This window comes from Dreissena polymorpha, chromosome 4, assembly GCF_020536995.1.
Source record: "Dreissena polymorpha isolate Duluth1 chromosome 4, UMN_Dpol_1.0, whole genome shotgun sequence".
In the NCBI taxonomy this organism is placed as follows: domain Eukaryota; kingdom Metazoa; phylum Mollusca; class Bivalvia; order Myida; family Dreissenidae; genus Dreissena; species Dreissena polymorpha.
The window spans coordinates 100107814-100135100 of NC_068358.1; the positions used below are offsets into that span (position 1 = coordinate 100107814).

Sequence of the window (27287 nt, forward strand, 5' to 3'; positions counted from 1 at the left end):
TAGAGCCTTTAGGACAAAAATCATTCAGTAATGTAACAGGTGTCAACGGTATTGAAAACAATCTCTTGGTATGATAGTTTTAAACTCTATTCCCCTACCAAATGCGCTTTTCCGTAATATATAGTAATATTAAAGTAACTGTATACGCCACTGTGATGGACTTCTACAATGTGAGGAATATTAAAGTCTCATCAAGTATTTGACGACAGAATCAAATACATTTGTTTGGAAGCATGTCCATATATGGATAGAATATAAGGTGAGTATTATATAAATACGCCGTCATATGAGGCTTTGGAAGATAGGCAAGATGAACGTCTTCTTATCATAGAATGCTCTCCTCTGATTATAGTTATTATATGATTTTAGTATGTCAATTTTGAATCCAACATAAAGTACACATAGATATATCAAACAATCTACTTTTTGTTGTATGAATGATTGAACTACATGTCACACAAAGGTGTGCTTAAAGGGGCCTTTTCACGTTTTGGTAAATTTACATAATTAAAAACTTGTTTAAGATTCGCAAATTTTCGTTGTAGTTAGGATATTTATGTGAAAACAATCATACAGAACATATTCAATGCTCTAAAATATCCAGTATATGCATCGTTTACGATTTAAAAAACATGAGGAGTATAAAACGATTTAATAATTTGTTGTTTTTATATTTCGTGACATCACGAGGATGGCTGACATAAAGTATAAAATACATCAATCATTGCCTGAGCACGGATGGCCGAGTAGTGTAAGCGATAGACTTTTACCGCAGGGGTCAGTGGTTCGAGTCTAGTTGAGGTTTAGATTTTTTTCTTTCTTTAAATATATTCTTGTTTTTTCATGGAGTTTTCTAGATCAAATGTTTACATTTATCAATATAAAGCATTAAGTGACAATTTTTAATACATGCCAACATCTGTGATGTGAAAAGGCCCATTTAAAGGCAATTGAATAAAGGTAATTTGTATATATTTGGTTGGTATCAGATCAATTCAGCTGAAGAAATAGGTAATTTATTATGCAGGGCCATGATAGAATTTGATTGCCTTTGACCAAGTCAATTTTCCCATATCATTGAGCAGTGTTTTTCTTCTTTAGCGGTAATTCTAAGTAAATATATTTTACGGAAACCATTCCTTATACTTTAATAAAGAATGAAATTATTGGTACAAGTATACTCTTGCATTAACCTATTAACCTTGGTAGGTTAATACCAATGATAGATAAAAATAATAATTATGCTATTGATCAGTTGGGGACTCGGCTTTGCCTGTTATTCCGCCCTTCTTTCATGTTTTCTATTCCAGGCCATTGCTATGCAAAATCAATAAGTGTTTATCAAATATAGAGGAATACATTTTCAGCAGATACATATTTATATTTTAACAAGTAAGCATCTATGCACAATTGTAAAGATGGTCGAATAAAAAATATTCATTTAAGTGCATACATGTTTTTTGACAGTTTAGAATGTATATGCAGAGCAATAAACCGTTATATTGCTCGTTTAATGCAGTGTTTCAAAAATACCTTAATCAGCATAACTCAAGACTCACATAGTCAGTTCTAATCATTATTAGTTAGCAAGATAAATTAATATGCAGGGAATGACACAACGGTACATTAAGAGGTGTAATTCATTCTTATTTGAATTCTACGAATGGTAATACTATTTTTAACGTTTATAAATGTTCTCTAGATAGAAAGCGTTATGCAATTCATTTGTTCCTGCGAAACATTATCAAGATTGGCATTTTTATAATCTAGGAGGAAAATGTTAAATATATCAACATGCCCAGGTTTTGTGTCATGGTCAAATCTATGCCCCAAATGTGAAGATCACATTAAACAGTCAAAAGGTTAAAGATACATGTTCACAGTTCGGGACATTTTTTGAAGTGTGTCAATAATTGCCTTAAATTAATAAATTTAAATCACGGAACTGATGAGATCCATTTATAATTGAAAAACAATAATGAAAGAAAGAAAATATGTTTCCCAATTAGGGCTCGAACCAGTGTCCTTTTGATTAAAATGCCAACTCATAAACCACTCGAACATCCTGGCTGTATTATATAAGTAATCACTTTATAAACGCACTTTATGTGCAGTTAAAATAAGAAATCAATCTTGGAATTAACTTTGTATTTTGAAATCATTTTATGCAAAAAGCCGGTGAAAAAAATATTTATTTTTTAATTATCAGTATTTAAATGGTGTAAATGTAGATATGAAGAACCGTATTTTACCACATACCGGTAATTTTATGAGGGGTAATTGTTTCATGTTTTGAAGGAACACAGGTGTTTTATGACCTACAAGGCGACTTGTCAATCATTAAAAGCATGATTACATATTTACATGTCACATTTCACAGGTAAAAGTTAATGACTATACCACTTGTTATAGAGCGTTTAAGAATATTGCAGGTTGGTGTGTATTTGTAAAATTGATATTTAAGAGAATTTATCCATGTTTACTGTCTACTGTTTATAAATTAACTTTGGTCTGTTTGCAAAAATCACTGTTGGCAAGAAGAAAAAAATGTATAGAAAATCAATGGATACCCGACTAATAAAATTACTCAAAATGTTTTTAAAAATACACTTAGATTTTTTCAAAATTGTGGTTTATATACTTCTTATTTATCCAAAATTATTGGCGCGAATAATGACTTAGATTCTAATTTGAAAGGAATTTATTGGTGCTGATATATTGGTTAATTTAGGGCACCAATGTGAAGTTCTGTGTAGCCTGCATATTAGATTGAGGAATGTCAATCCTCCAAACCAATATACAAAACATCAAATTGGTTAATGCGTGTATTGAACTTGGCTCTGCTTATGCTACTTATGCATTTTTTTAACTAACGGACACCTAAAACCCCATTTCATTAACATAATTAGTTGCATACACACACACTTATGAGACTATATATTCTTTACTGAGAAACATGCAAAACGTCATAATTCTGCCAAACAATATCATACCCAATATTCTTTTCTCATCAATCATATGCACTGGGTGGATCTTGCTCACACTTTTACAGTGGCATGAACTTAATGTGTAGATGATCACAAATTAGGCTGTGACAATTTATTTGCTTTTTGTCTGTTTGTCCTCTGCATATGTATCCCCAAAATTGTCTTTAAAATTGTTTTGTAAGTGTTTCTCGGATTTCGCCTAAACTTGTATAGCTGAATGCATTTAATATACGTATTAATATTCATAAGAAAAGACTGTTTGAAGCCAATTTCGGCACTGTTGCCCTGTCTGTTGTTAGCTCACCTGTGAAAGAAGTGTTCAAGGTGAGCTATTGTTATAACGGAATGTCTGTCGTCGTTCAATGTGGGTTGTTTGGTGTGCGTCATCAACTGTTAGCATGTTGCTTGTCTAGAAGCCATATTTCTAACAATCTTGATTAACATCCATCGGAATGCTAATCCGCGCATTAATCTGGTTCACATGCATCGTAAATTAAGTCACCATATAAAATCTTAGAAAAAAAAACTTGGGAAGAATGTTTATCTTTCTTTTGTGCAATTATGGCCCTCTTTTTCACTATAAAAATATAGCCCCACATTTTGTTTGTTCTGTGCTTCTTTACCTGCTCTGTGGAATTTTTACAAATATTAACAACTTAATTATCTTAATGTTATATGATTTCAAATTAAGGATGTTCTGCCTCCAAATGTTGCAGTTTTAGCGACCTTTTTCCTATTGTCTTTATAAATATAAAATAACTGAATAATTCCTAATTGAATAAGTGGTATGGGGATGATAGCAGTAGACGGGATTTCATGGCACATCCCTACAAATGATAATTTTCTTTCAGTCTATCGCTTGACTTTCATATTCCCGCTTCAAAAATTTCACATAAATTACAAGATATATGTTTATATCATTATGGTTAATTACCTTAGAAGCAATACATATTGATAAAATGAATTTTCCAGGATAAAATTATGCGAACAAAAAGTTGTCAAATGGAACAAATCTCTTTCTCTCTCTTCCCCCACTCTCTCTTCTCTCTCTCTCTCTCTCTCTCTCTCTCTCTCTCTCTCTCTCTCTCTCTCTCTCTCTCTCTCTCTCTCTCTCTCTCTCTCTCTCTCTCTCTCTCTCTCTCTCTCTCTCTCTCTCTCTCTCTCTCTCTCTCTCTCTGCTCTCTCCTCTCTCTCTCTCTCTCCCTCTCTCTCTCTCCTCTCTCTCTCTCTCACTCCCTTCCCTCCCTCTCTCTCTCTCTGTTTGATACTGTCTGCTATAAAGTCTCGTAAGATGGCGTAGTCTCGTTATTGGGTACGTTCGTGATCAGGCTAGTTTATGTGCTCCAAAAATACAGTATTGTCATAATAGTTTGTAAAATATACAGTTCACCTTGTCATACCCGTGATCTTGGTCATTTATAGATGGACCTATTAAAGCTAAAAGGTTTTTTTTCCTATTGTCAGGAACAACCGCGATGCTAATTTTGATCATCGAGGATCACTATATTATCTAGCTATCCTGTACAAAAATGTGTAATACGGAACAACAGTGTTCATGTAATGAAGAAGACCAGACATAATTTAATAGTACACGTCAAATGACATTGATATGTCAACTGATGCCTTTCAAAACCAATTGTCGGTTAACAACTTATAAAGCCTATGATTTGAATTGTGGAAGAACATAACTTTCGATAGAGATCGTGCATTAATACATAGTTTACGGACCGACAATGTGACACACCATCCGACTGGTGTACATGTGCAAAGCAAGCTAACTACCGCATTGAAAGATTAAGAACCCACAATACAGCTCAGAAATGAGGTTTCAGTAATTTCAATCGTTTCAAACTATTATTTATGTTTTAAATATTGATATAACACTGAATTGTACTAAATAATATCATGATGTGTGAAGTTATTCGGCAACTAAAAAACTTCTCATCTTATTGGGTTCATAGATCAAGTGTCGAAAATAATACGGCTGCCATAAATGAAAATTGGAAATGCCAATGTCAAAGGTGGGACTATCTCCTGGAGGGAAACTATCCGCTCGAATTAATTTAACGGATGTCGTGTATCATACGCGACAAACTTTCGACATTTTTACTTTTTAACGTTTTTACAATTTTTAAAGTCCATTTAAATTAAACTAATTATATCACATGCTACACCGTGGTGTAATATGGTGAATAATTGTTCTCAGTAAAGTTAATAAGTACATTTATAAATTTACAAAAAACTACTGCATACTTCGTTAGTTCCTCGACACGAATCAAGATTTTTATTTGTGTAATGTGTTTAATTATTGTAAACATGATATTTGTGACTGTTTTCAGCCCTCATTATTCATTATTAATGTTGACTGCAGTAACTATTTAAAAAATCAACATTAAGCACCTTGTTGGGCTTTATTGAACATGTAGCATAGATTTAAAACTAAATGTTGTGGGGATGCTACCTTCTTTGTGTAAGTCGTTCACTTGGACAAAAATACCTAAAGTAACATACCTAAGGCTTACTTAGAGTTACAGAGATGTATGTTCTTTAAAATGCAAAACTGCAAAACCGTTGTAAAAGTGTTATGAAAAGGTTAAAAAATAAATATAACGGATAAATATAACTAGTTGTATAATCTGTTTCAATATCGAAAAGTCAATGTATAAGTCTGTATAACGCTCAAAATCATCGAAAAATTCGTAAAGTATTTCGTAAAATAAAGTTAACACCTAAACAATCAGTGTTCCTTGTAGCGATAGCCACAATTTCAACGCTAGATGTGGTATGATTACATATATTTTTGTAGATACGAAATGCTCGTTTTTATTTATTTGTGACACAATAACTTCCATTTTAATTTCCCGCGAATATATCAATATATACGACACACGAACACAATGTTAGTGTTCATGTGTCGTATGAATAGATATCGTTGCGGGAAATTAAAATGAAAAAAACAACCAGCATTTTGTTTCTACAAACATATATTTTACCAGACCACATCTGACGTTGAAATAGCCAGTATATGCATCTTTTGACGATTTAAAAACCCGAAAATTATAAAGCGTTGCAACGCGAAACGAATTTTTAATTCAGAGAGTTCTTTTGTTGTCGTTATATTTTGTGAAACTACGAGGATTTGTTATATTAAGTATAAAATACACCTGTCATTGTATCTGAAATGATGGCCGAGTGGTCTAAGTGACCCTCCATCTACTCCGGCTTCCCCCAAGGCAGCACTTAAACTTCATATTTCTCATTAACAAAAAAATAGCTGTACATTTCAACTGAAATGAAAAACCTGTTTCAACGATCTTGCGTTTAGTAATGAAATAAGGTAGGGGTGCTGGGGCACACTCCGGGTGCTCACAAAATAAAGGAATTATGTAAAGAAAAGAACTATAAATTACACAAATAGTGCAACCACTTACAAAATCAGTTAAATGTGTTTTATTCACGACATTTAGATACAATTTTAATATTATAAAGTTGATTATTCCGATTTTGCAAATTTCAAAGCGGACAATTTATTTATTTTGACATTTACTATGTCGTATTTTTCCAGAACTCCTGAAAAATGACTATATGACAATATTACAATACTTGATCAAGGTCAATCATGTTTTTCGAAAAAAAGCCAATTTTTATAATTGTGACTTTTTTCTTAATATATATCTATACAATCAAATAAATTCATATAAATTTCAATTTCATTTCAATTCATTGTATTATGACTGGAATAAATGAAAATAAGTCATAATTAAAAATGTTTGTAATCGTTTATTTTCCGGGCTAGTTTTCTTAGTTGAATTATTGAAAATCGATTAATATGCTTGTGTACACAATTTTGTATTACAGCCGTCTTCAATGTGTGGTCAACATGGTGGAAAAGATCTATATATTTGGTAAAGATTTATTGTTCTTTGTAAATATGCTCCATTAATTATCTCGAAAGATAACTTTTATAAAAACTAAAATGATAAAATGAACGTTTCGTTCATACTGTGCATGCGTCTATTTCTGTTTATTTCAGGTTTCTGTATAGCCCTAGCGATAGCATTCATAGTGCTTTCTTTAAGTTGGACTGAACTTTACCAAGTAGAATTAAGGCCTTCGCCGATGCAAAAGGTATGTATACGTAACATTAACACATTTTGACATAAGGTATAAAACATAAATTATGAACGACATTTCAACTTAAATAATATAATTTGTCCATTTGGTGACGGAAGTAAATTGTATTTTGACGAATATGTTTCTGCTACGGACAAAATACAATATAAATTGTTGAAATTACAGCGAGTAATATGTGTCATTTATATGGGTCCGCAAATAAAGTGGCCTTAGGTGCGAAGGACCTCGTTCTCTTCGAAATACACTATCTACGTTTTGGCTCTTTTAGAAAACATTCCTATATTTTCCTTGCGGTACACGTTACTCGCAAATGATAACTGCCTGGCTGAAGAAACACAATTAATATATTTAATTCCCGATGTAACAAATGTTTCCAGAAGAGTCAGGTTTGCACATCTATGTCCTATGAACATGTCTATCGTTTTTGTTTTTATTTCAGAATACATTAGGCTTGAAAGCCACGAGTACACATACATATAGCACACACTGTAGTCAACAGTGGTCAATGACTGTGATATTCATATATAATTTTAGCAATATAAATTTAGAATTAACAATAAAAGGAATGTGCAACTCTAAAGACATGCATATTTAAAATAAACAGCTATTTTTAACATGTTTATATATTTAAAACACTGTTTACTGTTACGCACAAATTTAAGGTGGGTATATAATATGCATATTGTAGAGTCGTATCTTATTTAAAAAAAATTAAATGTTCTAAGAATTTGTATACATATAGCGTTTATTGCTATGACTACAAAAAGACAGTGTTGCTACCGTAGTTATTCTAACTCTTAGTTTTCGGACCCCCCCCCCCCCTTTTTGCCAAAATAGTTATTTTTCGTAACTCTTAATTTTCGGACATGTGCGTTTTCGTCTATCATTAATGACTCTAAATTTTGAGACAATATATTTTACAGCGCTACTTTACCTGATTTCGGCTCTGTATGCTCTTATATTTTGACACGTGTATCATTGACTTTAACAAACGGATTTAGGTCGTACAACATGGGAGACGCATGCCTAAGGGTAATGCATTTGCGTAATTAGGTAAATGACCATGCATAAGTATTGACTTATTTGTCCTCAATAGCTTACCTGCTGTCTGATGTTAAAGCGATAGTTCAGTAATCAATAGTTTACCTGCTGTCTGACGTAACAACGATGGTTCTGTAATCAATAGTTAGAATGATGACTGCTGTGAAAGCGATCTTTCTGTAATAAATAGTTAACCTGCTATCTGATTCTGGTGTAAAAGCGATTTTTCCGATATCAATAGTTTGCCTACATTCTGGTGGAAAAGCGATGGTGGAAAAGCGATGGATTTATTATTGAAAGTTTTCATGCTGTTCGGGTATCAATAATTTACCTGCTATCTGATGTTAAAGCGATGTTTTGGTAATCAATAGTAGCGACGGTTCTGTGAACAAAAGTTTACCTGCTATCTGATGAAAAAGCGATGAGTCTACAATCAATAGTTCTGGTGTAAAAAAGATGGTTCTGTAATTAATCATTTACCTGCATTAAGGTGTTAAAAGCAGTGTTTCTTTATCAATAGTTTGCAAGCGATGGTTCTGTAATCAATAGTGTACATTCAGCTAAGTTGGGCTAAGAAAAAAAAGTAGTTACCAAATTTCAGCCTTAAGATGAAGGCCCACATATAAGCTAATTTGCTCTATATATGAGTGTACCTGTCGCTTTGTTTAACAGTGTGAGACGAACAAAGAATGAACAACAACATAGTTACTATCTTAAATGTATTGATATCAAAAAGCATTGTATTACATTATCAATTACAACACATTTTAATACCATAGTTTCCCTCTGAAATTAAATGCTTCATTTCATTTATTTTCATTTCATTTTTATTCATGTTCATGTATTGACAAGAATGGTTCACCCACCCCCCTATCCCCTACTCTCCTCAATAGTTTTTACAAATGTACTTGTTAATCAACAAAGTCTGGTTAGTGTGTGCATTAATTCCGATGTTAATTTGTCATTCTAAAACACCGCATCTATGTCTGAGTTGCACGTTTATATTTAGTCACACCACAGTCTCCTGGTACATGGTCTGTTGCAACACGCACGCATTCCATGCACGTAACTTGACAGGCAACAGCAACAATGTTGCGCTCTTATTTAAACACGGGTTATACATATATTGTGAATGGTGAACGTCACGCGGAAGATCTGTACAAAGGGACTTTTAGCAGCAATTACTATTACATGGCTGTAGAAAAACGGTATAAATAATTTCTAAAAATAGAAATGATGAAATATTCATGTACTGAAATTAAAGTGTTGCCTCATACAATTAGTATCGGCTATTGTCTTCACAACATATTCGTCATACGTAATTAATTGCGCACTTTTAAGTTCTCATAAATTTTCATAAGTAACATTTGTTAACAACAAATTTTACAGTAAATATTTGCGGTAAAAAGGTGTGGTTATGATGCCATACGCCGTCTTAAATGTACTGTTTTATTTGACGTTTTATATTACGTAAATGGTAACACTGTGATTCCTTGTTAATCTTTCTGCGATAAAGGCTAAGTTCGTGATTTACGTCAATCAAAAATAATTGTCGCCGGTTAAGCCCGCCCTCATAAGCGTTCTCGTAAACCCATTTGACGGTGAAAATCATAGTTTGGCAACTTGAAAATTACCTGGGAATTTCTTTTGATGCAACCGTGTCAGCATACATGCAATTTAGCTTGAATACGCATGCCATGCTTTCTCTTATTAGTGGATTATCAATTACCCCATACACGATGTTTCTGGCGATTTATACGGCATGAAAACAGGAATATAGAGACAGGAATCCTCATCGCCAAATTCTATTTTGGCAATTGGTAACGCTAACGTATCCCTTAAGGTCAAACGTAAAAGTTGCTATAAACATGCTCAATAACTTCTTTCTGAACCATAACTTTTTCATGTATTGATTGATTTTGAAATAATTTTTATGCACGTGTACACAATCTTAAGACAGCATGTCGCATATAACAACCATTCCCCTCAAAGGTCAAGGTCACACTTAGAACTTATAAGTTCAAATTTGGCCGGAATGTTACTTGTTTTTATTCAATATTCAATTCTTAAATAAATTATCACAAATGACAACCATAAAAGAAGGCATGTTTCATGTAACACATGAAAGGTAAAAGTCACACTTAAAGGTCCAATTTAAATCTGCTCATCAAACAGCTTGTCTGGACATTAACTTCATTATTTATCATGCAGTCTTAAAATGCAATAGGTCGGTCCTAAACCATAACAAGTTTGCACACACTATAAAGACAATTGCATTGACTTTCAATCATGCAAATTAGTATGGCAGTTATATATTTAACAATGTATTGAATTCCTTTGCTGGATGAATTATTACTTTAGGGTAAAGATACCATAAAATGTCATAAATGTATGGAGGTGGGAGTGGAGGGATCGATGTTAACAAACATTTTTTGTTATTTATTTGTTTGTTCTTTGTATGTGGATGCAGTGAGCATGCTCATAGATATTGTGATGGTGGGGAAATATATTTCCACATTTTTTAATAACAGATGGCAATTTTTGAGAAACTGGCATATATTTCATGATTAGTATAATTATTATCTTGAAAACCAATCCCATGTCAGTTTTGCATGTTTTTGTCAAAGCCATAAAATGCTTGTTTATTGCAAAATCTGATACTTCAACTTCAACGAGATACTCTTCAACGCCTCAAGGACATTACTGAAGAGGGCTAAGAACTGTGCGAATGTAGAGTGCGTAGTGCTTCTTAAAAATGCGGTTAAAAATAGCGTTCGCCATAAACGTATAATACACTGTACAACTGGCCTACAACCCTAGGCGCGGAACACTGGCAGCGGCGTGACGGCAGACTTGAATGCGTCCAGGCTCAGGGCTGAAACTACTGCGGTGGGTAAGGAGTTCCAGATGGATAATGTCCTTGGGAAGAACGAGCGTTGGTATGCGTTGCGTATAGTTTGTGGAGGGATTAAGTTTTGGGAGTTGCTTTGTCTGGTTGCTCTGACTATATAACGGTCTGGTAAATATAAAACTGGTACTGCAATAAGACCATAAACAACCCTGTAGAATAGCACCAAGTCAAAGCATTGTCTATGTTGTTGCTGCAAAGACTGCCAATTGAGTTCATTGATGATTGATGTTACACTATCTGGCTGGTTTGGGTTGAAAGGCTTGTTCGCTACGAATCTGGCAGCATTACGTTGTACTTGTTCGATTTATTTCAGTTGAGTTGTTTGTTTCTGAGTAGGATTCCAGATTGGTGAAGAATATTCCAACTTTGGTCTAACTAATGATTGGTAAGCTCTTTCTTTAACTTTGGGGCTTTTGTTGAGGTTTCGTTTAATAAATCCAAAAGTTTGTGAAGCCTCTCCTGTTATTTTTTCGATGTGAGTGTCAAATTTAAAGTTGTCGTTCAATTCAACGCCTTAATATGCATGATGGTCTACAGTTTCTAAAATTTCACCACACATTGTATAATCATAACGTACTTTGTTGGATGTGTTGGAGATATTCATTATTGCGCATTTTTTCACGTTGAATTCCATCTGCCATGACTTACTCCATTCTACAAGTTTATCAAGATCTTGCTGAAGTTTCTGTTGATCGGCTGGAGATTTAATTACACGATATATTACACAGTCGTCTGCAAATAATCGTACTACAGAGGAAATGACATCAGCAATATCATTACTGTACAGTAAAAAGAAGCAGGGGCCGAGGCCAGTTCCTTGGGGTACTCCTGATGTTACACCGGATGTTTCTGATGTGGCGGTCTGTACAACAACTTTCTGGGTCTGATCTGCTAAGAAACAGTTTATCAATCGCCTGGTGTCATTGCGTATACTATAAAATTCCAATTTAGATGACAAACGTTGGTGAGAGACCTTATCGAAGGCCTTCGAAAAATCCAAAATGGTCATATCTATCTGTTCACTGGCGTTCACTCCCGTTCAGGTGTTTGGCAATATCATCTGTGGTTAAGAGCAACTGTGACTCACAAGATCATTTCTGTCTTAATCCATGTTGATTTTCACGTAGTATGTTATTAGAGTCTAAGTATTTCATGGTGCTGGAGACGACAATATGTTCAAGCATTTTTGATGCGATTGAGGTCAAGGACACAGGCCTATAATTTGCAGGTTTTGAACGATCCCCATTTTTAAAAATTGGAACGACATTAGCAGTTATCCAGTCAGATGGTACGACTCCCGTGTCAAGAGAACGTTGAAAAATGCACATCAAGATTTCAGCCACAATTGCACAGTTTCGTTTTAGAATTATAATGGGAATTTTGTCCGGTCCAGTTGCCTTTTTTTTTCATTTAAACGTTTAACACTGTTTATAACTCCTTGAAGGGTAATTTGTATTCGCTCCATGGGTCTGTGGGGAGATTGTCCTTTGTTTGGAATATCGTCAAGATTTTCCTTTGGTAATACCGAAGTTAACTGTTTATTTAACAATTCAGCCTTTTTCTGGGGTGTATCACCTATGGTGACTTCATGTTTCAGCGTGCTTATCCCAGCTGCATCATGTTTCCTACTTTTAATGTATTTCGAGAAGCTTTTGGAATTTTCATCTTTTTCTGGGTCCAACATATTATTCAAATATTCATGGTAAGCTTTACATAGTCTGTATTTCACTTCCTTTTTTATTTCAGTGTAGGTATTACGTAATGATGTTGATGGTGAAGTACGAAGTCTTTTGTGCATCTTGTCACGCTTGTTCATCAATTTTCTAAGATCATTTGTAACATAAGGAAGATCTACCTTTTTGCGAAGGGATTTAGTGGGATGTTCTGTTTCATTGTAGATGTTACAGCAGTTTTAAAATTGTTCCAGAGTGTATCAGCACTGGTGGATGAGTCTGAGGATAACACACTTTCCCGACAATCACTCAAATCTGACCTGATTTCATCCCAATTAGCTTTACCATAGCGGTACACAGTACGTCACCCGCGTTTACTTGCGGCTGACGCCCACGAGGTGGTTACCTGCAACATTTCGTGATCACTAATGCCAATAGGAGGACATATGGTTTGTTTAATCACTGTGCTTGGATGCGATGTAAAGAGTAAATCCAAGATTCTACCTTCGCGTGTTGATAAATTGTTAATTTGTTCAAGAGAATGGTCACGCACAATTTTACATAGTCTGTCACAATGTCCCTTATCCCTTGATCCTGTTGGAGCTGCTGAGTTTTCCCAATTAATGTCTCCTAGGTAAAAAAATCTCCAAGTTTGATAATGCAGTTTTTATATTTGGCGTTGTTATTTATCTTAAACAGCGAATTATTCAACTGATTTAGGGTTTCTATAGATGATTTTGGTTCACGATAAAATGCCCCAAACAAAATGTTTTTCTTATTTGGCATAGTAATTTTCACCCAAAGAAGTTCACAATCCGTTTCAAGATCAGAGCACTGTTCGCAATCATAAACTGGCCTAACAAGAACGATTACTCCGCCTCCATAGTTTCTGTCAAGCATTTCGAAATCTCTATCTTTTCTAAAGACATTGTACATATAATCACTTGGAGTATTGTAAGGAAACAGTTCGGTCCAAGTGAGTTTCAGTTCCTATCATTACATCGGATTCCATACTTGAGAGCACGTGATATAATTCAAGTTTTTTGTTTTTAATACTAAGAAAGTTTTCGACAAGTATGGTAAACGGTTTATCTTTTTTACTATAATTCATGATCAAAGGAAACACGCATAGATCTAGGTGTCACGTTACTTGGAATATCTGATAGGGACGATGAAAGGTCTGGATCAGAAATTGTGCTTTCAGCATGGGATGATACTGTGACGTTTGAAATTATTATGAGATTCGGATAAGGAGGGTGGGATCTCGTTGGTGTTGATACATTAGGATTGTCAGTTCCATGAATTTCTTGAAATCCATTTAATATATTTGTGGTTTCATAAAGTGATATGTCAACAGTTCCCGAGGATGAAAGGTTTGGAATTTCACAGTGCAAACATGCCCAAGTCACATTAAATTTTCCATGATGGCTGAAAAGACTGTCAGATAATTTGGTACATCTATTTTGGTACCATAAACCAGAGCTATCACATTCAAGAGCTTTCGAGTTCCAGGCAACAGCCCCCGAACATATGCTGCACGGAAACCTAGGCCCAGGTTGAACCTCCACATCACCACATTGTATGATTAACATGTACATCAACAACATTGATATAGATTTATTGTTTATTTTCATTTTGACTGATTGTTTATTTCGGTTGAGAACGGCAAATAAACTTTGAAAGTTTATCAGCTCATCTGAATCAGGTTGCTTTCCGGTAGGATCGATTGCATGGTTCTTTTCTTGTAATGGGTTATGAATATTAACTATAAACAATACTAAAATAATCAAGAAAACATGGGCAGAGTGTCTAAAATTCTTGTTTTCCATGTCCAGTTTGCGGTTTCCTACTCCCGGATGTAAACACAGTAGAACCGACTTCCTGTTGCGTGGCCAGTTGCGCAGAAGCACAATGCTAGAGAAGTGGGTAGGGTATTTTACCAATAAAATAAAAGTGTTTTTTAGAAAAAGTTCCTGTATTTGGAGACTGCTTTGCGGTTTTATCGCAGTTACTGATGTTAGCTCATAGATTCGTCTCCACACCAGATGTAAAATCTTTATAAAAATCGTCAAAATATAAAAAAAATCGTCTGCGTGCAGAAGCACATCCGCACTCTACATAGGCTACACTCCATGATAATAGTTTTGTGTGAAAGTTACCATCCTGTTAAAGTGGTTTGCGAACAAGTGACATTTTGAAAAATCTTCTTTTTTTTTCGATTAAGTGGTTACAACATGAAAGTTAATATTGTTTGTGTTGTTTGAATATAATTGATAGCAACTGCCCCACAGTGGCAGGGGGAGAATGGCATGTAGTGGCCCCGTACAACATTTCTTTTCTTTAAAGTATAACACTGCGATCAAAATTAGCTACGCTACAATGGATATTATGGTAAATGAGCAATTTAAAGTAAAAGTAAATTTTTAAATCTGCTGTTATGAAACCACAAGGTCCAGAGTTTTGGTATTAAGGTTCTAAAATTGTATAGTGTTTTTTTACTAATTTAAGTGAAATAGGGGGTCGCCATTTGCCCTTTCCTGCCGGTACATTTGTTTCGTTATTGTTTATTGTGAAATATCTTCTTCCAGCAAAATTTGAATATGTATGATAAACAACATTTTTCACGGCATATATTTTACAAGTTTGCAAAAATAATATATCTTGAAGCCAAATGGGTTTTATTGCGAAATTAGTCATTACAATGTGACATGAAAGCTAAGTATCCAGTTTATGTGCTTTGCATTTAAATGACATATTTGTGTTAGCTTGTTGTTGAAGCAATCCGTTTAATTGTATGTAATATTCCTTTTTATACCCTTACTTGACTTTATCTGGTGACACCCAGTTTTAAGTACCAAGGTGTATAACCAGGACTGTAGACAGATCGCTGGAGGTGGCTGGACCACAATGGTAGAACATACTTCCTAGAGACTATAAAATAGTAATAGTTATTACAAGAGACTATTAAAACTCGTGTTAAAGCATTTTTAAGCGACTTACGTCTTGGTGATCCATTGATTACCAGAAATACTGACAGTGGCTATTATATACTTTACATACTATGAATATATGCAAAGCAAAATTGAATTGTTATTGTAAATGTATCTGTATTTGAACACTGATAAATATAGTGTAACAAAGCAAAATAAAATGTAAATATCATAAACTACAATCCCAGAGCTTTGGCATTTCCTTTGTAATATCATAAAGATGTCCTCTACTTAATTCCTTCAAATCATGTTCCAGGGCTAAACATGGGCGAGGTCCGGGGTCGACATGGTTTATATAGACATGTTTATCAACATGGTTTGACTAACATATACTCTAAAATCACAGGTCCCTTTGCTCTACTATTTGGTGTAAGATATCAAGTGTTAATTTGGCTTGAAATTTTAACAAGAGTTGTTACACAAAATGCAGACAATTTTCATAGAATATGCGTGCAGAAGAAAGTTTAATTTATAACAATTTTTTTTAATGTTTTGCTTTGAATATGTGATGGGGAATTCAAAAAACAGCCTTCTGGTGACATTTTAAAAAAATTCTCTTCTTATTTTATTATTCAATAAAAAAGGGACGACTTAATTGGTAGAGCTCTGAAGGACATATTCGAGCTTTCCGGGTTGTCACAGCTGGGTCCCATAACTTCCGCTGAGATTGTTCATAACACGCTCCACAGACTTTCTTGACCTGAATATGATTTAACCCCAGCGAAAGTTTTAAGGACAGTTCAAGAACTGTTCTTGAACTGTCCGAGAACATCGCAAACTGTTCATGAACTCCACGAACCGTTTATGAACTCACGACCTTTGGGAAATAGGGTAGTTGTAAGTTACAAGCATAAGTATGTGTACTTAGTATTAGTTAAATATATACCCCAATGAAAAGTGTTAGTCGGTAGACTGACACTGACGAGATATGACTGAAGTACTTTTGTAAACGGTGAAAATCAAACAAAACACAAATTTTTATACAAACTTGTCGGAGTCTTTCCATGAAAACAGAAAGTGGCTATCATTTTACATTACACTTATATAACTTTCTGTTAACAATGACTCATGTATTCCCGATATTTGTCGATATAATGTTAAAAAAATATTTCTTATATTTTTAGTGCTTAGCGTCTCAGTTAAAAGCATGTCAAGAACGTGTCTACTAAAATGTATCCCGCTCGCTTTTCTCTCAACAAATTAAGTGTTTGGCCATATCAAACATGTATCTTTTGACACTGCATTACTGTGAACAAGTTTATAAACAACTGTTGTAAAACAAAAAAACAAGCTGTATAAGGTTTAGTTACTTAATATAATTAGTAGGACAGTATTGGCACGGTAACACGTTTTCTATAGATAGCCTAAACTACTGATATTAAATGATCACTATTATAATTTTATAAACAAACCTTTCAAAATTTGTAAATTTTTATTCTATGTGACTTTAATTAAATTAGTATCGAGTATGTATTATACCTTAATGTTATTCAAAATAAATCTGAAGCGTTATGATTAAATAAAAGTAGTAAACAACAACAAACAACATTTATTCAGCAAAAAAGCTTACAATAAAGCTTCTAGCCTACAATGGTGAATATTAATATACTTCTGGCTCAGATGATTGTATTTATTATTTGATAAAGAAGGACGCAAACTATAAATCATAATGACTTTGGTTAATAGTCTGAAATCTAAAAATGAAAGTGTTTATTTGTTAATTGATTTAATCTAAACACTTTTATGTGGATATGATTCTGACATGTTGAAAGCGCGTATAGGTGTTAGTAAAGACTTTGATGAAAGACAAACCACGTAAATATGAATCAAAAGTACACTTTAGACAGACAAAAGTATGCAAATATACACAATTTTCATTAATACAAAACAAGATGAATATAAAAGTAGGTCTATGAAGATAATTTCTAGAGTTTGTGTTGAGTGGTTGATCGATTTACCACTTAAAGATTCTTCCCTTAAATTGTTTGCGTGATATATATATATATATATATATATATATATATATATATATATACTAATATATAGTGCCAGTTACGCGGTCTCGGTAGTTTTCAGACTGTACTTACGAGGTCAATATAAAAAACGGGGTCTATATACAACCCCGCATTCTAGGCTCCTTTAATTACTATGAGGGGGGTGTAGGGGAGGTAATGCAATCAAATCTCACAATAAGGTCTTAAATCGAAAACCACAATCAGGTCTGAAATTGAAATTGTATATACCTCGCAAATAAGTTCGCTATATATTTCCTTGTATAAGACGTTAAATAAATGACGTATTTATATACAATAATAATAGTAGGTACCCCTATATACCTTAATTCGTGTTTATATCGGATAAAAAAGGGTATGGAGATACATGTATTTAAAGTGGGAACCCCATAACCTATTTCTAAATCAGAGACCCCGTAACTGGCCATATGTGTGAATATATATATATATATATATATATATATATATATATATATATATATATATATATATATATATATATATATATTATACATAAGTTTATTTTTTGTTAACATAAGGATTTAAGTTTTGCAATCGCTGGCCATCTGCAATAGTAAGGTTTTAAGTAGTTCCTTCTTAGTTGAGAATGTAAGGGACACGTTATGATAAAATGATATTCGTTATCACTAAGATGTGAATTACAGATTTTGCATTTTCTGTCTTCTCTTTTTATATTATAATAACGCCCAATTCAAGTTTGTGTGATGAAAGTCTAAATCTAGGTAATGCTTTTTTTTATTAATTATGTTTTATGATATGTGGGTATGGTTCGAATTCGAAACTACTTTTGAATGTACAATACGTGCTAAACCTCCCATATTGATTAATATTAATATGCCAGTTCTGTTTGTAATGATCTTGTATCCTGAGTTTTATGGTTTCTAGTGATGGTTTAGCAGAGTGCTTTGATTTATCCATAAATCTGCAAGACCAAATTTTTCCACTATTTCTTTTGTGTAGTAATTTGTTTTTGAATTTCGAATGGATTTGCTCAATTTCTTTTGCTTTATGTTTACCCTATACTTCAGCCGAGTAGTTTATAATTGGGCATATTAATACATCAAATAATTGTGTGTTTGAAATTCATACTGATTTAAAACAGAAAAGAGTTTATGCATCGCCCTTGACGCCTGTTTTATTTGCACTTCTGAGTTCTGTTCCACTTTCCGTTTTTGAAAAAATAAACACCTAGATATTGAAAGAATGAAACTACTTCAAGCTTTTCGCCATATATTCGGAATATGTCAATATTTGCGTGCCTTGTGCTTTTTACAATTATCATTATTTTTGTTTTTGCTATATTTATCTTAAATTTCCATGTATTACAGTATAACTCGATATCCTTTATCATGTATTGTAAAGCGGCTTGTGATGTTGCGAATAGAAACTGATCGTCGCATAAAGTATCAAAAATAATTTAAGCTCATTGATTAAAAATAATCGTTAATATTCTAGTTAATATTTTTAAAAATATCGTTTACAAATGCCATAAATAGTAAAGATGATCAAGGATAAGGATAAACAGTCACCCTGTGTAACTCCTTGATAAGAGTATTTGATGTCTGATACCTCGTTATCATTTTGTATTACTGATTTGACCGTGGAATACATGGCTTTAATACCAGTAGTCATGTTGATGCTTATGTTATGTGAGACAAGTTTTGCCATAAGAATGGAAGATTAATTTTATCATAGCATCTTTTGATAATCTATGAATGCGCTGTAAACTGTGTGTCCACTGTCAATTACTTAAGATATGATACCCTGTAATAAGAAAATGCAATCAGCAGTGTTTTTATCTGTTTGATACCCAAACTGTGTTTGTATTATCGTTTCGTTATTTGGTGTCTATATTGAGAGACGATTGAAGAGAATTTGTGAATATATATTTAGCTAATATATTATTAAGTGTTATTTCCCGGTAATTTTGTACTGGGTTTGTATCACCCTCGTTAAATATTGGTATAATATAGCTCAATCGACTGCATTCGATCAGGTATACAGCATTGTGAAATAGGTTGTTGGTATACAGCATTCTGAAATAGGTAGTTATGTAGTGTGTGTAGGTAAGGTGATATGATATCAAACGCACATTTTCTACTGTTATTTCGTCAGGTCCACATGCTATATTGTATTTGTTTTTTTAAACTGCCTTCTGTTTTTCATTTAACTTTATTTCGCAATCTAAATTATGATTGTTTGTTGCCTGGTTTTCAGCATTTCCATCATGAGTGTGTTCTTCTTAGTTAGATTTTCTCCTAGCAGGCACTTGTTCAAATAGTTCATGTATTTGTAAATTGTTTATTTGTTATTTGTATTATTTTATCTTTTTTTTTACAGATTTCCACATTGTCTAGGTTGTGATTTGGCGATGTTTTTAAGTTTAATACTTTTGTTTGTTTTATATTTAGTTTTAGCGGATATTTTGTTAAAAACAGTTCTCCGTATTTTCGTTTGATTTATTGCGGTTTAAGGTGTTCCGTGCAGTTTTAAATTTGTGTTTTACTTCATGACAGCCTTTGTTGAACCACGGGGGTTTTGCACGTGGATAAAAGTTGTGCGAGTTACGGCGTGAGAAAGTTGTACTGAAATCCTGTGTTGCTTGCTCATGCATGAAGTTTGGGAGCAGGTTTACCTGATCTGTTGCGTTGTTGTTATTAAAATCTGAGAGCTTATGTATATTATTGATAAGTGATTCACGAAAATCATGAGCAGTTTTTTCGTTGAAAATTAATTTAGTTACTGTGTGTTTTCCTGTATTGCAGTTATTTGTTATTTAATGAAGGATCATTTAATTGGAATGCAAGGTATATGGCAGTGTGTTCTGAAAAATTGTTGCAATCTAGTATATTAAAATCATGCGCAATTTGAATACAGTTTATGTTTACCAACAAATAGTCAGTGACGCTGAGACCGCGTGGTGATATAAATGTATATTGACTACCTTTATCGTTTTTAAAACGTCCATTCGCTATAACGTGGCTTGTTGATTTACACAGTAAAATTAATTTTGTCCGTGATTATCTATTACTTTATCTTGGTTATAACTTGATCTTGGTTATTACATAAAAACAAATGGTCAACATTTCCGCCAGATTGAACACAGTCTCTCGTTACATTTAAGCACGCATCATAGCTTTTACCATCTGACAGAGTTCCAATTCTAGTATTAAAGTCACAAACAATACAAGTTGTACCAAAATGTTCATTAGCTGGTGGTATACAACATAGACAAATGAATACATCTTAGTTATGAGATAATATTTCCTTTGTTATTTTAATCCATTTTATACCATTGCTATTTTGTAATATGACCCATATGTGATTTTTAAATTTATCATGAATATAAACACAAAGGCCGCCACTAAAACAATCTTTTTCGGCCCATGACTTTCCAAGTAGATGGTTACCGATAATTTAATTTATTTCTAAATTAGTATTTTGTTTTGAATGAGTCCATATTTTTGACAGGAATAATAAGTCGTATTTTGTAATAAAATATATTAAGTCTTCATCGTTAATTTTGCGTACTAGACCGTTTACATTCCAAGTGATTGTTCTTAGGTCCTCCTGCCATTCCTATTTTAAAACTTTTCTGAATTGGTCACCGCTATTGCTTTGTATCATAAGACGGGAGCCAGTCCATTTTACTTCTTTTCCTGCAGATTTTTCTCGGTTCCAAAGCTCAACCTCATACCATTTAACGGCAATATCTTAACGTGGCAATCGATTCGGAACAGCTACGAATCGGGCATAAAAACGGAAGCTTGACAGATGTTCAAAAGTTTAATTATTTGAAGACAATGCTGAAGGGTGAGGCGGCCAGAATATTTTGATCTTACCAACGCTAACTACGGCCAGGCAATCACACTTTTGACTGAGATGTGTGGATAAAAAAAAAAAAACGGCATGCATGAATACGTTATTACAGCTTCCATCTCATTGCTCAACTGTGCAGAGTCTACGAGGATTTTATGACCAGTTGGAGACGAATATTCGAGGTCTGGAATCGCTAGGAGAATCGCAAGAGAATTACGGCACTCTCCTCGTTCCCGTCATACTGCCAGACAAGAAACGGAATTTAGCCTGAGATCACGGTACCGGAAGTTGGAAATTGAGCAATCTTCGACGCGCAATTTATCGGGAGATCGATATTATGGAGGCAGGAAAGACACATAACGACCAAACAGACCTGATACCCACTGCAGCGTTTCACACTGGGGCCCGGAAGAAGACCACCTACAACCAGAAGTCGCCGAAGTGTCAGACGGATATCAGACGGAAATCGAGCAACGTATGTGCGTGTTCTGTGAAAGAACTCACCAGGTTGAATGAAAAAACAGTAAGTGACATTTCAGTGCGCATTTCCATCGTAAGGAAGAAAGGACTTCGTTTTAATTGCCTGAGCAAGTTGCATCAAACTGTAAACTGCCCATCAAGATTTCGCTGTCGCAAATGGAACTGACGTCTTCAAATTGTCATCTTTTGGAGATTCCACAGACAGCGTCTGGCGTCTTGATACAGCAACCATCAATATCGTGGCAACAGATGGATGTTTGAATCCCATTCGGGTTATTATCGTTCCTGTTATAGCGAAATATCAATGAACCGCTGTCGGCAGTCTATCAAGAGTTTCCTGTACCTACGAGGGTTGGAACTCGCACATCCGGTGACGATGGAGGATTCATTTGAAATATCTCTACTCGTCGTTGCAGATTTCTACTGGCAGATCGTGGGGGACCAGGTAGTACGAGGCGATGATCCTACAGCCGTCTGCTCGTCTCTGTCCTGTCCGGACCAGTTCCAGCACACACCGATATTATTTCCTACGTGATGGACGTAATTGCTGCACACGTCTCAGAGTTTACGCATCTCACAGGATTCTGGAGTATAGAGTCGATGGGCATTTGCTCCGACGAAGTTGAAGACAGAGATGCTGCCAAGAGTCACTACCAAGAACACAGTATATCATTTACAGACGGAAAGTTCAAAGCAAAGCTACCGTTGAAACAAAATCACTCACCGCTTCCGACCAACTATGACATCACGAAGAAGAGGACAGAGAGCACTATACGTCGATTAAGCAAAGAACCACATCTGCTATTGAAATACGATGAACTTATCAAAAAGCAAGAAAATCGAGGTTTTATAGAGAAAATATATGGTGTTGCCACATCGAAACGCGAATATTATATTCCCGACCACGGAGTAAAGAAGGGCTCTACATGAATCACATCAGAATAGTGTACGGCTGCAGTTGCCGCGAATCAGCTGGTAGTCCCAGTTTGAATAACTCTCTGGAGTCAACCCCACCGGAACTGAACAATCTAACAACGCTGCTAATGCTCATGAATGACAGGCCGATTAAATACGTCACTTGCGGTCGTGATGATCCAGAACCACTCACACTAGCGCATCTACTCTACGGAAGAAGACTGACTGGACGTCCATACAGTGACGCTAAAGCCGTTGGTGATTGTTCATTCCCCAACGTTACACGTCATAATATCACACAACGCACACAGGCTCGCGCGCGTCTTATCGAGCTGTACCGTCACCGATGGACTCACGAATATCTGACGTCACTACGTGAATTCCAGACGAAAGGCGGCAACAATCATCAAACGATAAGTTTTGGCGACATTGTTGTCGTGCAGGACGACTTCACACCGCGACTTCAATGTACCCTGGCTGTGGTAGACGAGCTCCTCATCGGAATCACCACCAGACATATCGTCAAACTATACCCGCTAGAAGTACAATGTGACAACAACTGACTTTAATTGTGTGCAATCAAGTGTTAAACTCTTTCTGATGTTATGGACATTTGTAGTTTCAACAAGATCAGTAGATTTAATTATTTTATTTAAATAAGCATATTGATATAAGCGCATATTAACATTTCACGGCCCGGAGAATGTAGGGCGCGCGTCGTGTGACGCCACCGTTGGCGCGCCGTCGTGTGACGCCGCCGTTGGCGCGCCGTTGTTTGACTCCGACGAATAACGTTATATACATGCGATCATCTTGTAATTGTTGTTTCAGTTAATATATTGTTATGATTGAGAAAGGACGACATTAAAACTTCAATCAAAACGTTAGGATTATTTATTCATTTCATAACTTTTATGAATTTTGTAAATATCGCTCATTTTCCAGCCATATCAGGAAGAAAGCGCTTAGGGTATATTTAGTATTAATAATTGATCTATATGTCGACTTTATCACAAAATTACTGCTCCTGCTAAGAAAATTCGTAGCGAGTAAAGTCGAGATATAGAACGTATAATAATTCAAAATAAACGCTTGCTGATATGTCTGGAAAGTGAGCGGCATTTAAAGAATGAACAAAAGTTATGAAGGGTATTAAAAACGGAAAAATTACCTGTTTCGGTATGTACGTCGCCATCTTGATTGTCAAATGAATACCTCCTCTGTTTGCAATCCATCTAGAGAAAGAAAGGTGTGCTGGAAAAGTCCCAAATTACAAAGAGAAACTTGACTGTCAAGAAATGCCTATATTTTTCTTGAAAAAGGGCTAAAGAACCCACCATATTTTGCAGCCAAATGTCTGATGATAGTTTTTCTATATTTTTGTGATATTTAGATGGTTGTCATCCGGTAGTTATTTAAATAAAAATAAATAATGATGACATTCTAGTTTTGTCCATGGTGACTTTTCTTGTAGTAATCTTAAGTTTCAGATTTAATTTTGCATACACAAAACTACGTAACTGTAATAGATATTCATCATCAAATATGGCATAAAGCTTGTGTTACATAAGCTGTTTTTTGATGGGCCATCAAAGTGTATTTTGTAGACTTCAGTCTGAATTCCAACATTTATATTTGATGGAATATAAAAGCAAGAAATTATCAAATTTATGATAAAACTAGTTGGACATTTTGTTATTTTCTGTTTCAAAAGCACATTTCATAATTCAAAATTCAGACTTGGGAAGGAGGTTTTGTAGACTTGTTTAAAGTAGTTAAATAAAGAGGCATGTATGCACACTTCAACCACTTGTTGATATCTAGGTGTTCTCCTTAACACGGACAATTTGAGGCTGGCTATTGTGTTTATAATACAAAATGTTTACCTGACACAAAGTGATTTCTGAAGGACACACTCAAAGTCACAGTACCTTTATTTATTATTATGTACTATTACTCGCAGCCTTCACAATTGTTATAATTGCTTCTCAACGCTTGCAATACATCTATATTTTCTGTCTGATGCAAACGCGAAGGTTCTGATATAAAAAAGTGCCTTCAGTCTGATGTACAAGCGATGGTTCTGTAAACAATAGTTTTCCTTCTGTCTGATGTGAAAGTAACCAATGGTTGGTAAACCTGCAGTGGCATGTTTACGTGATAGTTCTTATATCAAAAGTTTACCTCCATTTGGTGTAAACGCTATAGTTCTGTAAGTAATGGTTTAGTCTGGTGTACAAGCGAAAGGTCTTAAATAAAAGGTTTACTTACAGTCTGGTTTAAAAACAATAGTTATGTAATGCATAGTTTATCCACAATCTGGTATTTTTGGCGAAATCGTGTATTTTCAGAATCGTTCGTTTCGAGTGTTGTTCCCAGATGTGCATTTCCAGCTCACCAGTCGGCCAGATGCGATGATGAACGACTTTTCACAGTGTCAATATAACAACTGTATTTTGACACACAGTATGTCTGAGCGGCCACAAAGTGATGCGTTGATTATAACTGGTCGCCGGATTGGTCATTTTAAGACACCATTTCCAAGGACGCCTGAACAGATCTGGATATTTCACCAAATAGAAAGTTCACAGCACTATGACTATGAAGGCACTGAATGGAGAACTGATCCAGGTTGGAGATACGGATTTAACTGGTCCATGACATATGATAACATTAACACTGACGTTCAGTTTCCATATGGCGGTATAACTACAAAACTGATTAAAACGGTGAGAAATTACACAAAAATTGCCCTCGGAAAAACAAAAGATGCGCTGCTTGTCAGTTCGCATTGCGGTAATTCAGCAAAGAGAGAAATATATGCAAAACAGTTACAAAAATACATCACTGTGGATATATTTGGTGGGTGTGGGCAGAAATGGAATTGCGGACAACTTTATGTACATGACTCATGTTTTGGCATTCTTAATACAACATACAGATATTTTCTCGCTTTTGAAAACTCATTGTGTCGAAGTTATTTCACGGAGAAATTGTTTGAAAACTTCAACTACGATGTCCTTATCGTCACGCGCGGTGGAGAATACGGGCAAGCAACAAAACTTTTCCCCAAAGGATCAGTTATTAGCACGGATTCGTTTGAGAGCGCTGACACCCTTGGTAAATATCTTTCAGAAATTTCAGCGTCCATTCAAAAATATGCATCGCTTCTTCAAGCAAAGGATCAATACGAAGCGATATCTTACAAGGCTACATATCAGAAGGCGCTGTGTCAGATTTGCGAGATGTTGAACAACCAGGACAAATACCGTCGACACATCCCTGATACTTACAACTGGACCTACAGTCAGCATCCGTGTAGGCAGCCGACGGATTTACCTTGACAATCTGTATTGTTTAAAAGTTTAGCGTGTTGTTAAAATGAGTTAAAAATAAAACTCATTGCTATCCCTCAATCAACATCTTAAAAAAACGACTCAATTAACAAGGTTTTTGCTATTTAAAATGTATATCGACCCAGGTAATCGTTTCCTCACACCTTTACATTCTTTTGTCAAAATTCACTTTCTTTTTCAAAAAAACTGATGAGAAGATGTTCAATATTTTACGCTTTGTACGTTGTATTCGTACACAGGTTTTAAACCATTTTCGTTTTATCGAAACTATTGTGTTCACGCACACTACACAATAGGTATACACGATAACGTTACAAATATGTCTGCTAAATTGTTTGTAGAATTTAATTAATATATGCGCAATTATGCATAAAGGCATTCTATAAGGTATACCAGTTTTATCATCTTAATAATACAGTTAACAATATATGTATTGTTCTTTATATTTTCGGAATCTGTTTGCGATTGTTTAAGGGTACCGTTCCTTATAACAAACACAAACAAAATGTCCCATGCTATCAAACGTTGTTAAGGTGTAGAATTTCTGAAGACTGTTTGGCAGTATACTATTTCACACCGTTTTACGCGTCACGTCGATGACAGAGTGTGCCGTCGAAGACAGACAGTTGGTCTTGACCGCGAACAACATGTAGGTTATAAATTCGGTCGGTATAATTATATCACGCAAGTTAGGCCAGAAACATTGCTACGAACATATTGTCAATTGACTGAGGACGCAACCAAGTAATTTTGGACTCAAGTTTTTAAAGAAATGTAAACGAGTACGAAGTTAAAGTTTCCGAAACAACATTGAAAATGACTGATTTGTGTTCAAAATATCTCAAGTTTGAAATAAATGACTGGATTTCGTGTTATATACTTACGCATTTATCCATTGGGGATACGTAAGACAAATATATGTCCCATTGAGCTGTTTCATGAACATGT

At 34.7% G+C, this 27287-nt stretch overlaps 1 protein-coding gene across 1 annotated transcript; it reads left to right on the plus strand.

The window, feature by feature from the left end:
• On the plus strand, positions 1-26768 carry LOC127879200 (alpha-(1,3)-fucosyltransferase C-like). Its single transcript, XM_052425899.1, has 4 exons — positions 1-259; positions 6846-6892; positions 7021-7115; positions 25335-26768. The coding sequence occupies exons 2-4, from the start codon at positions 6868-6870 to the stop codon at positions 26325-26327; spliced, it is 1113 nt and encodes a 370-aa protein (XP_052281859.1). The 5' UTR covers positions 1-259; positions 6846-6867; the 3' UTR covers positions 26328-26768.
• Positions 26769-27287: the final 519 nt, after the last annotated feature.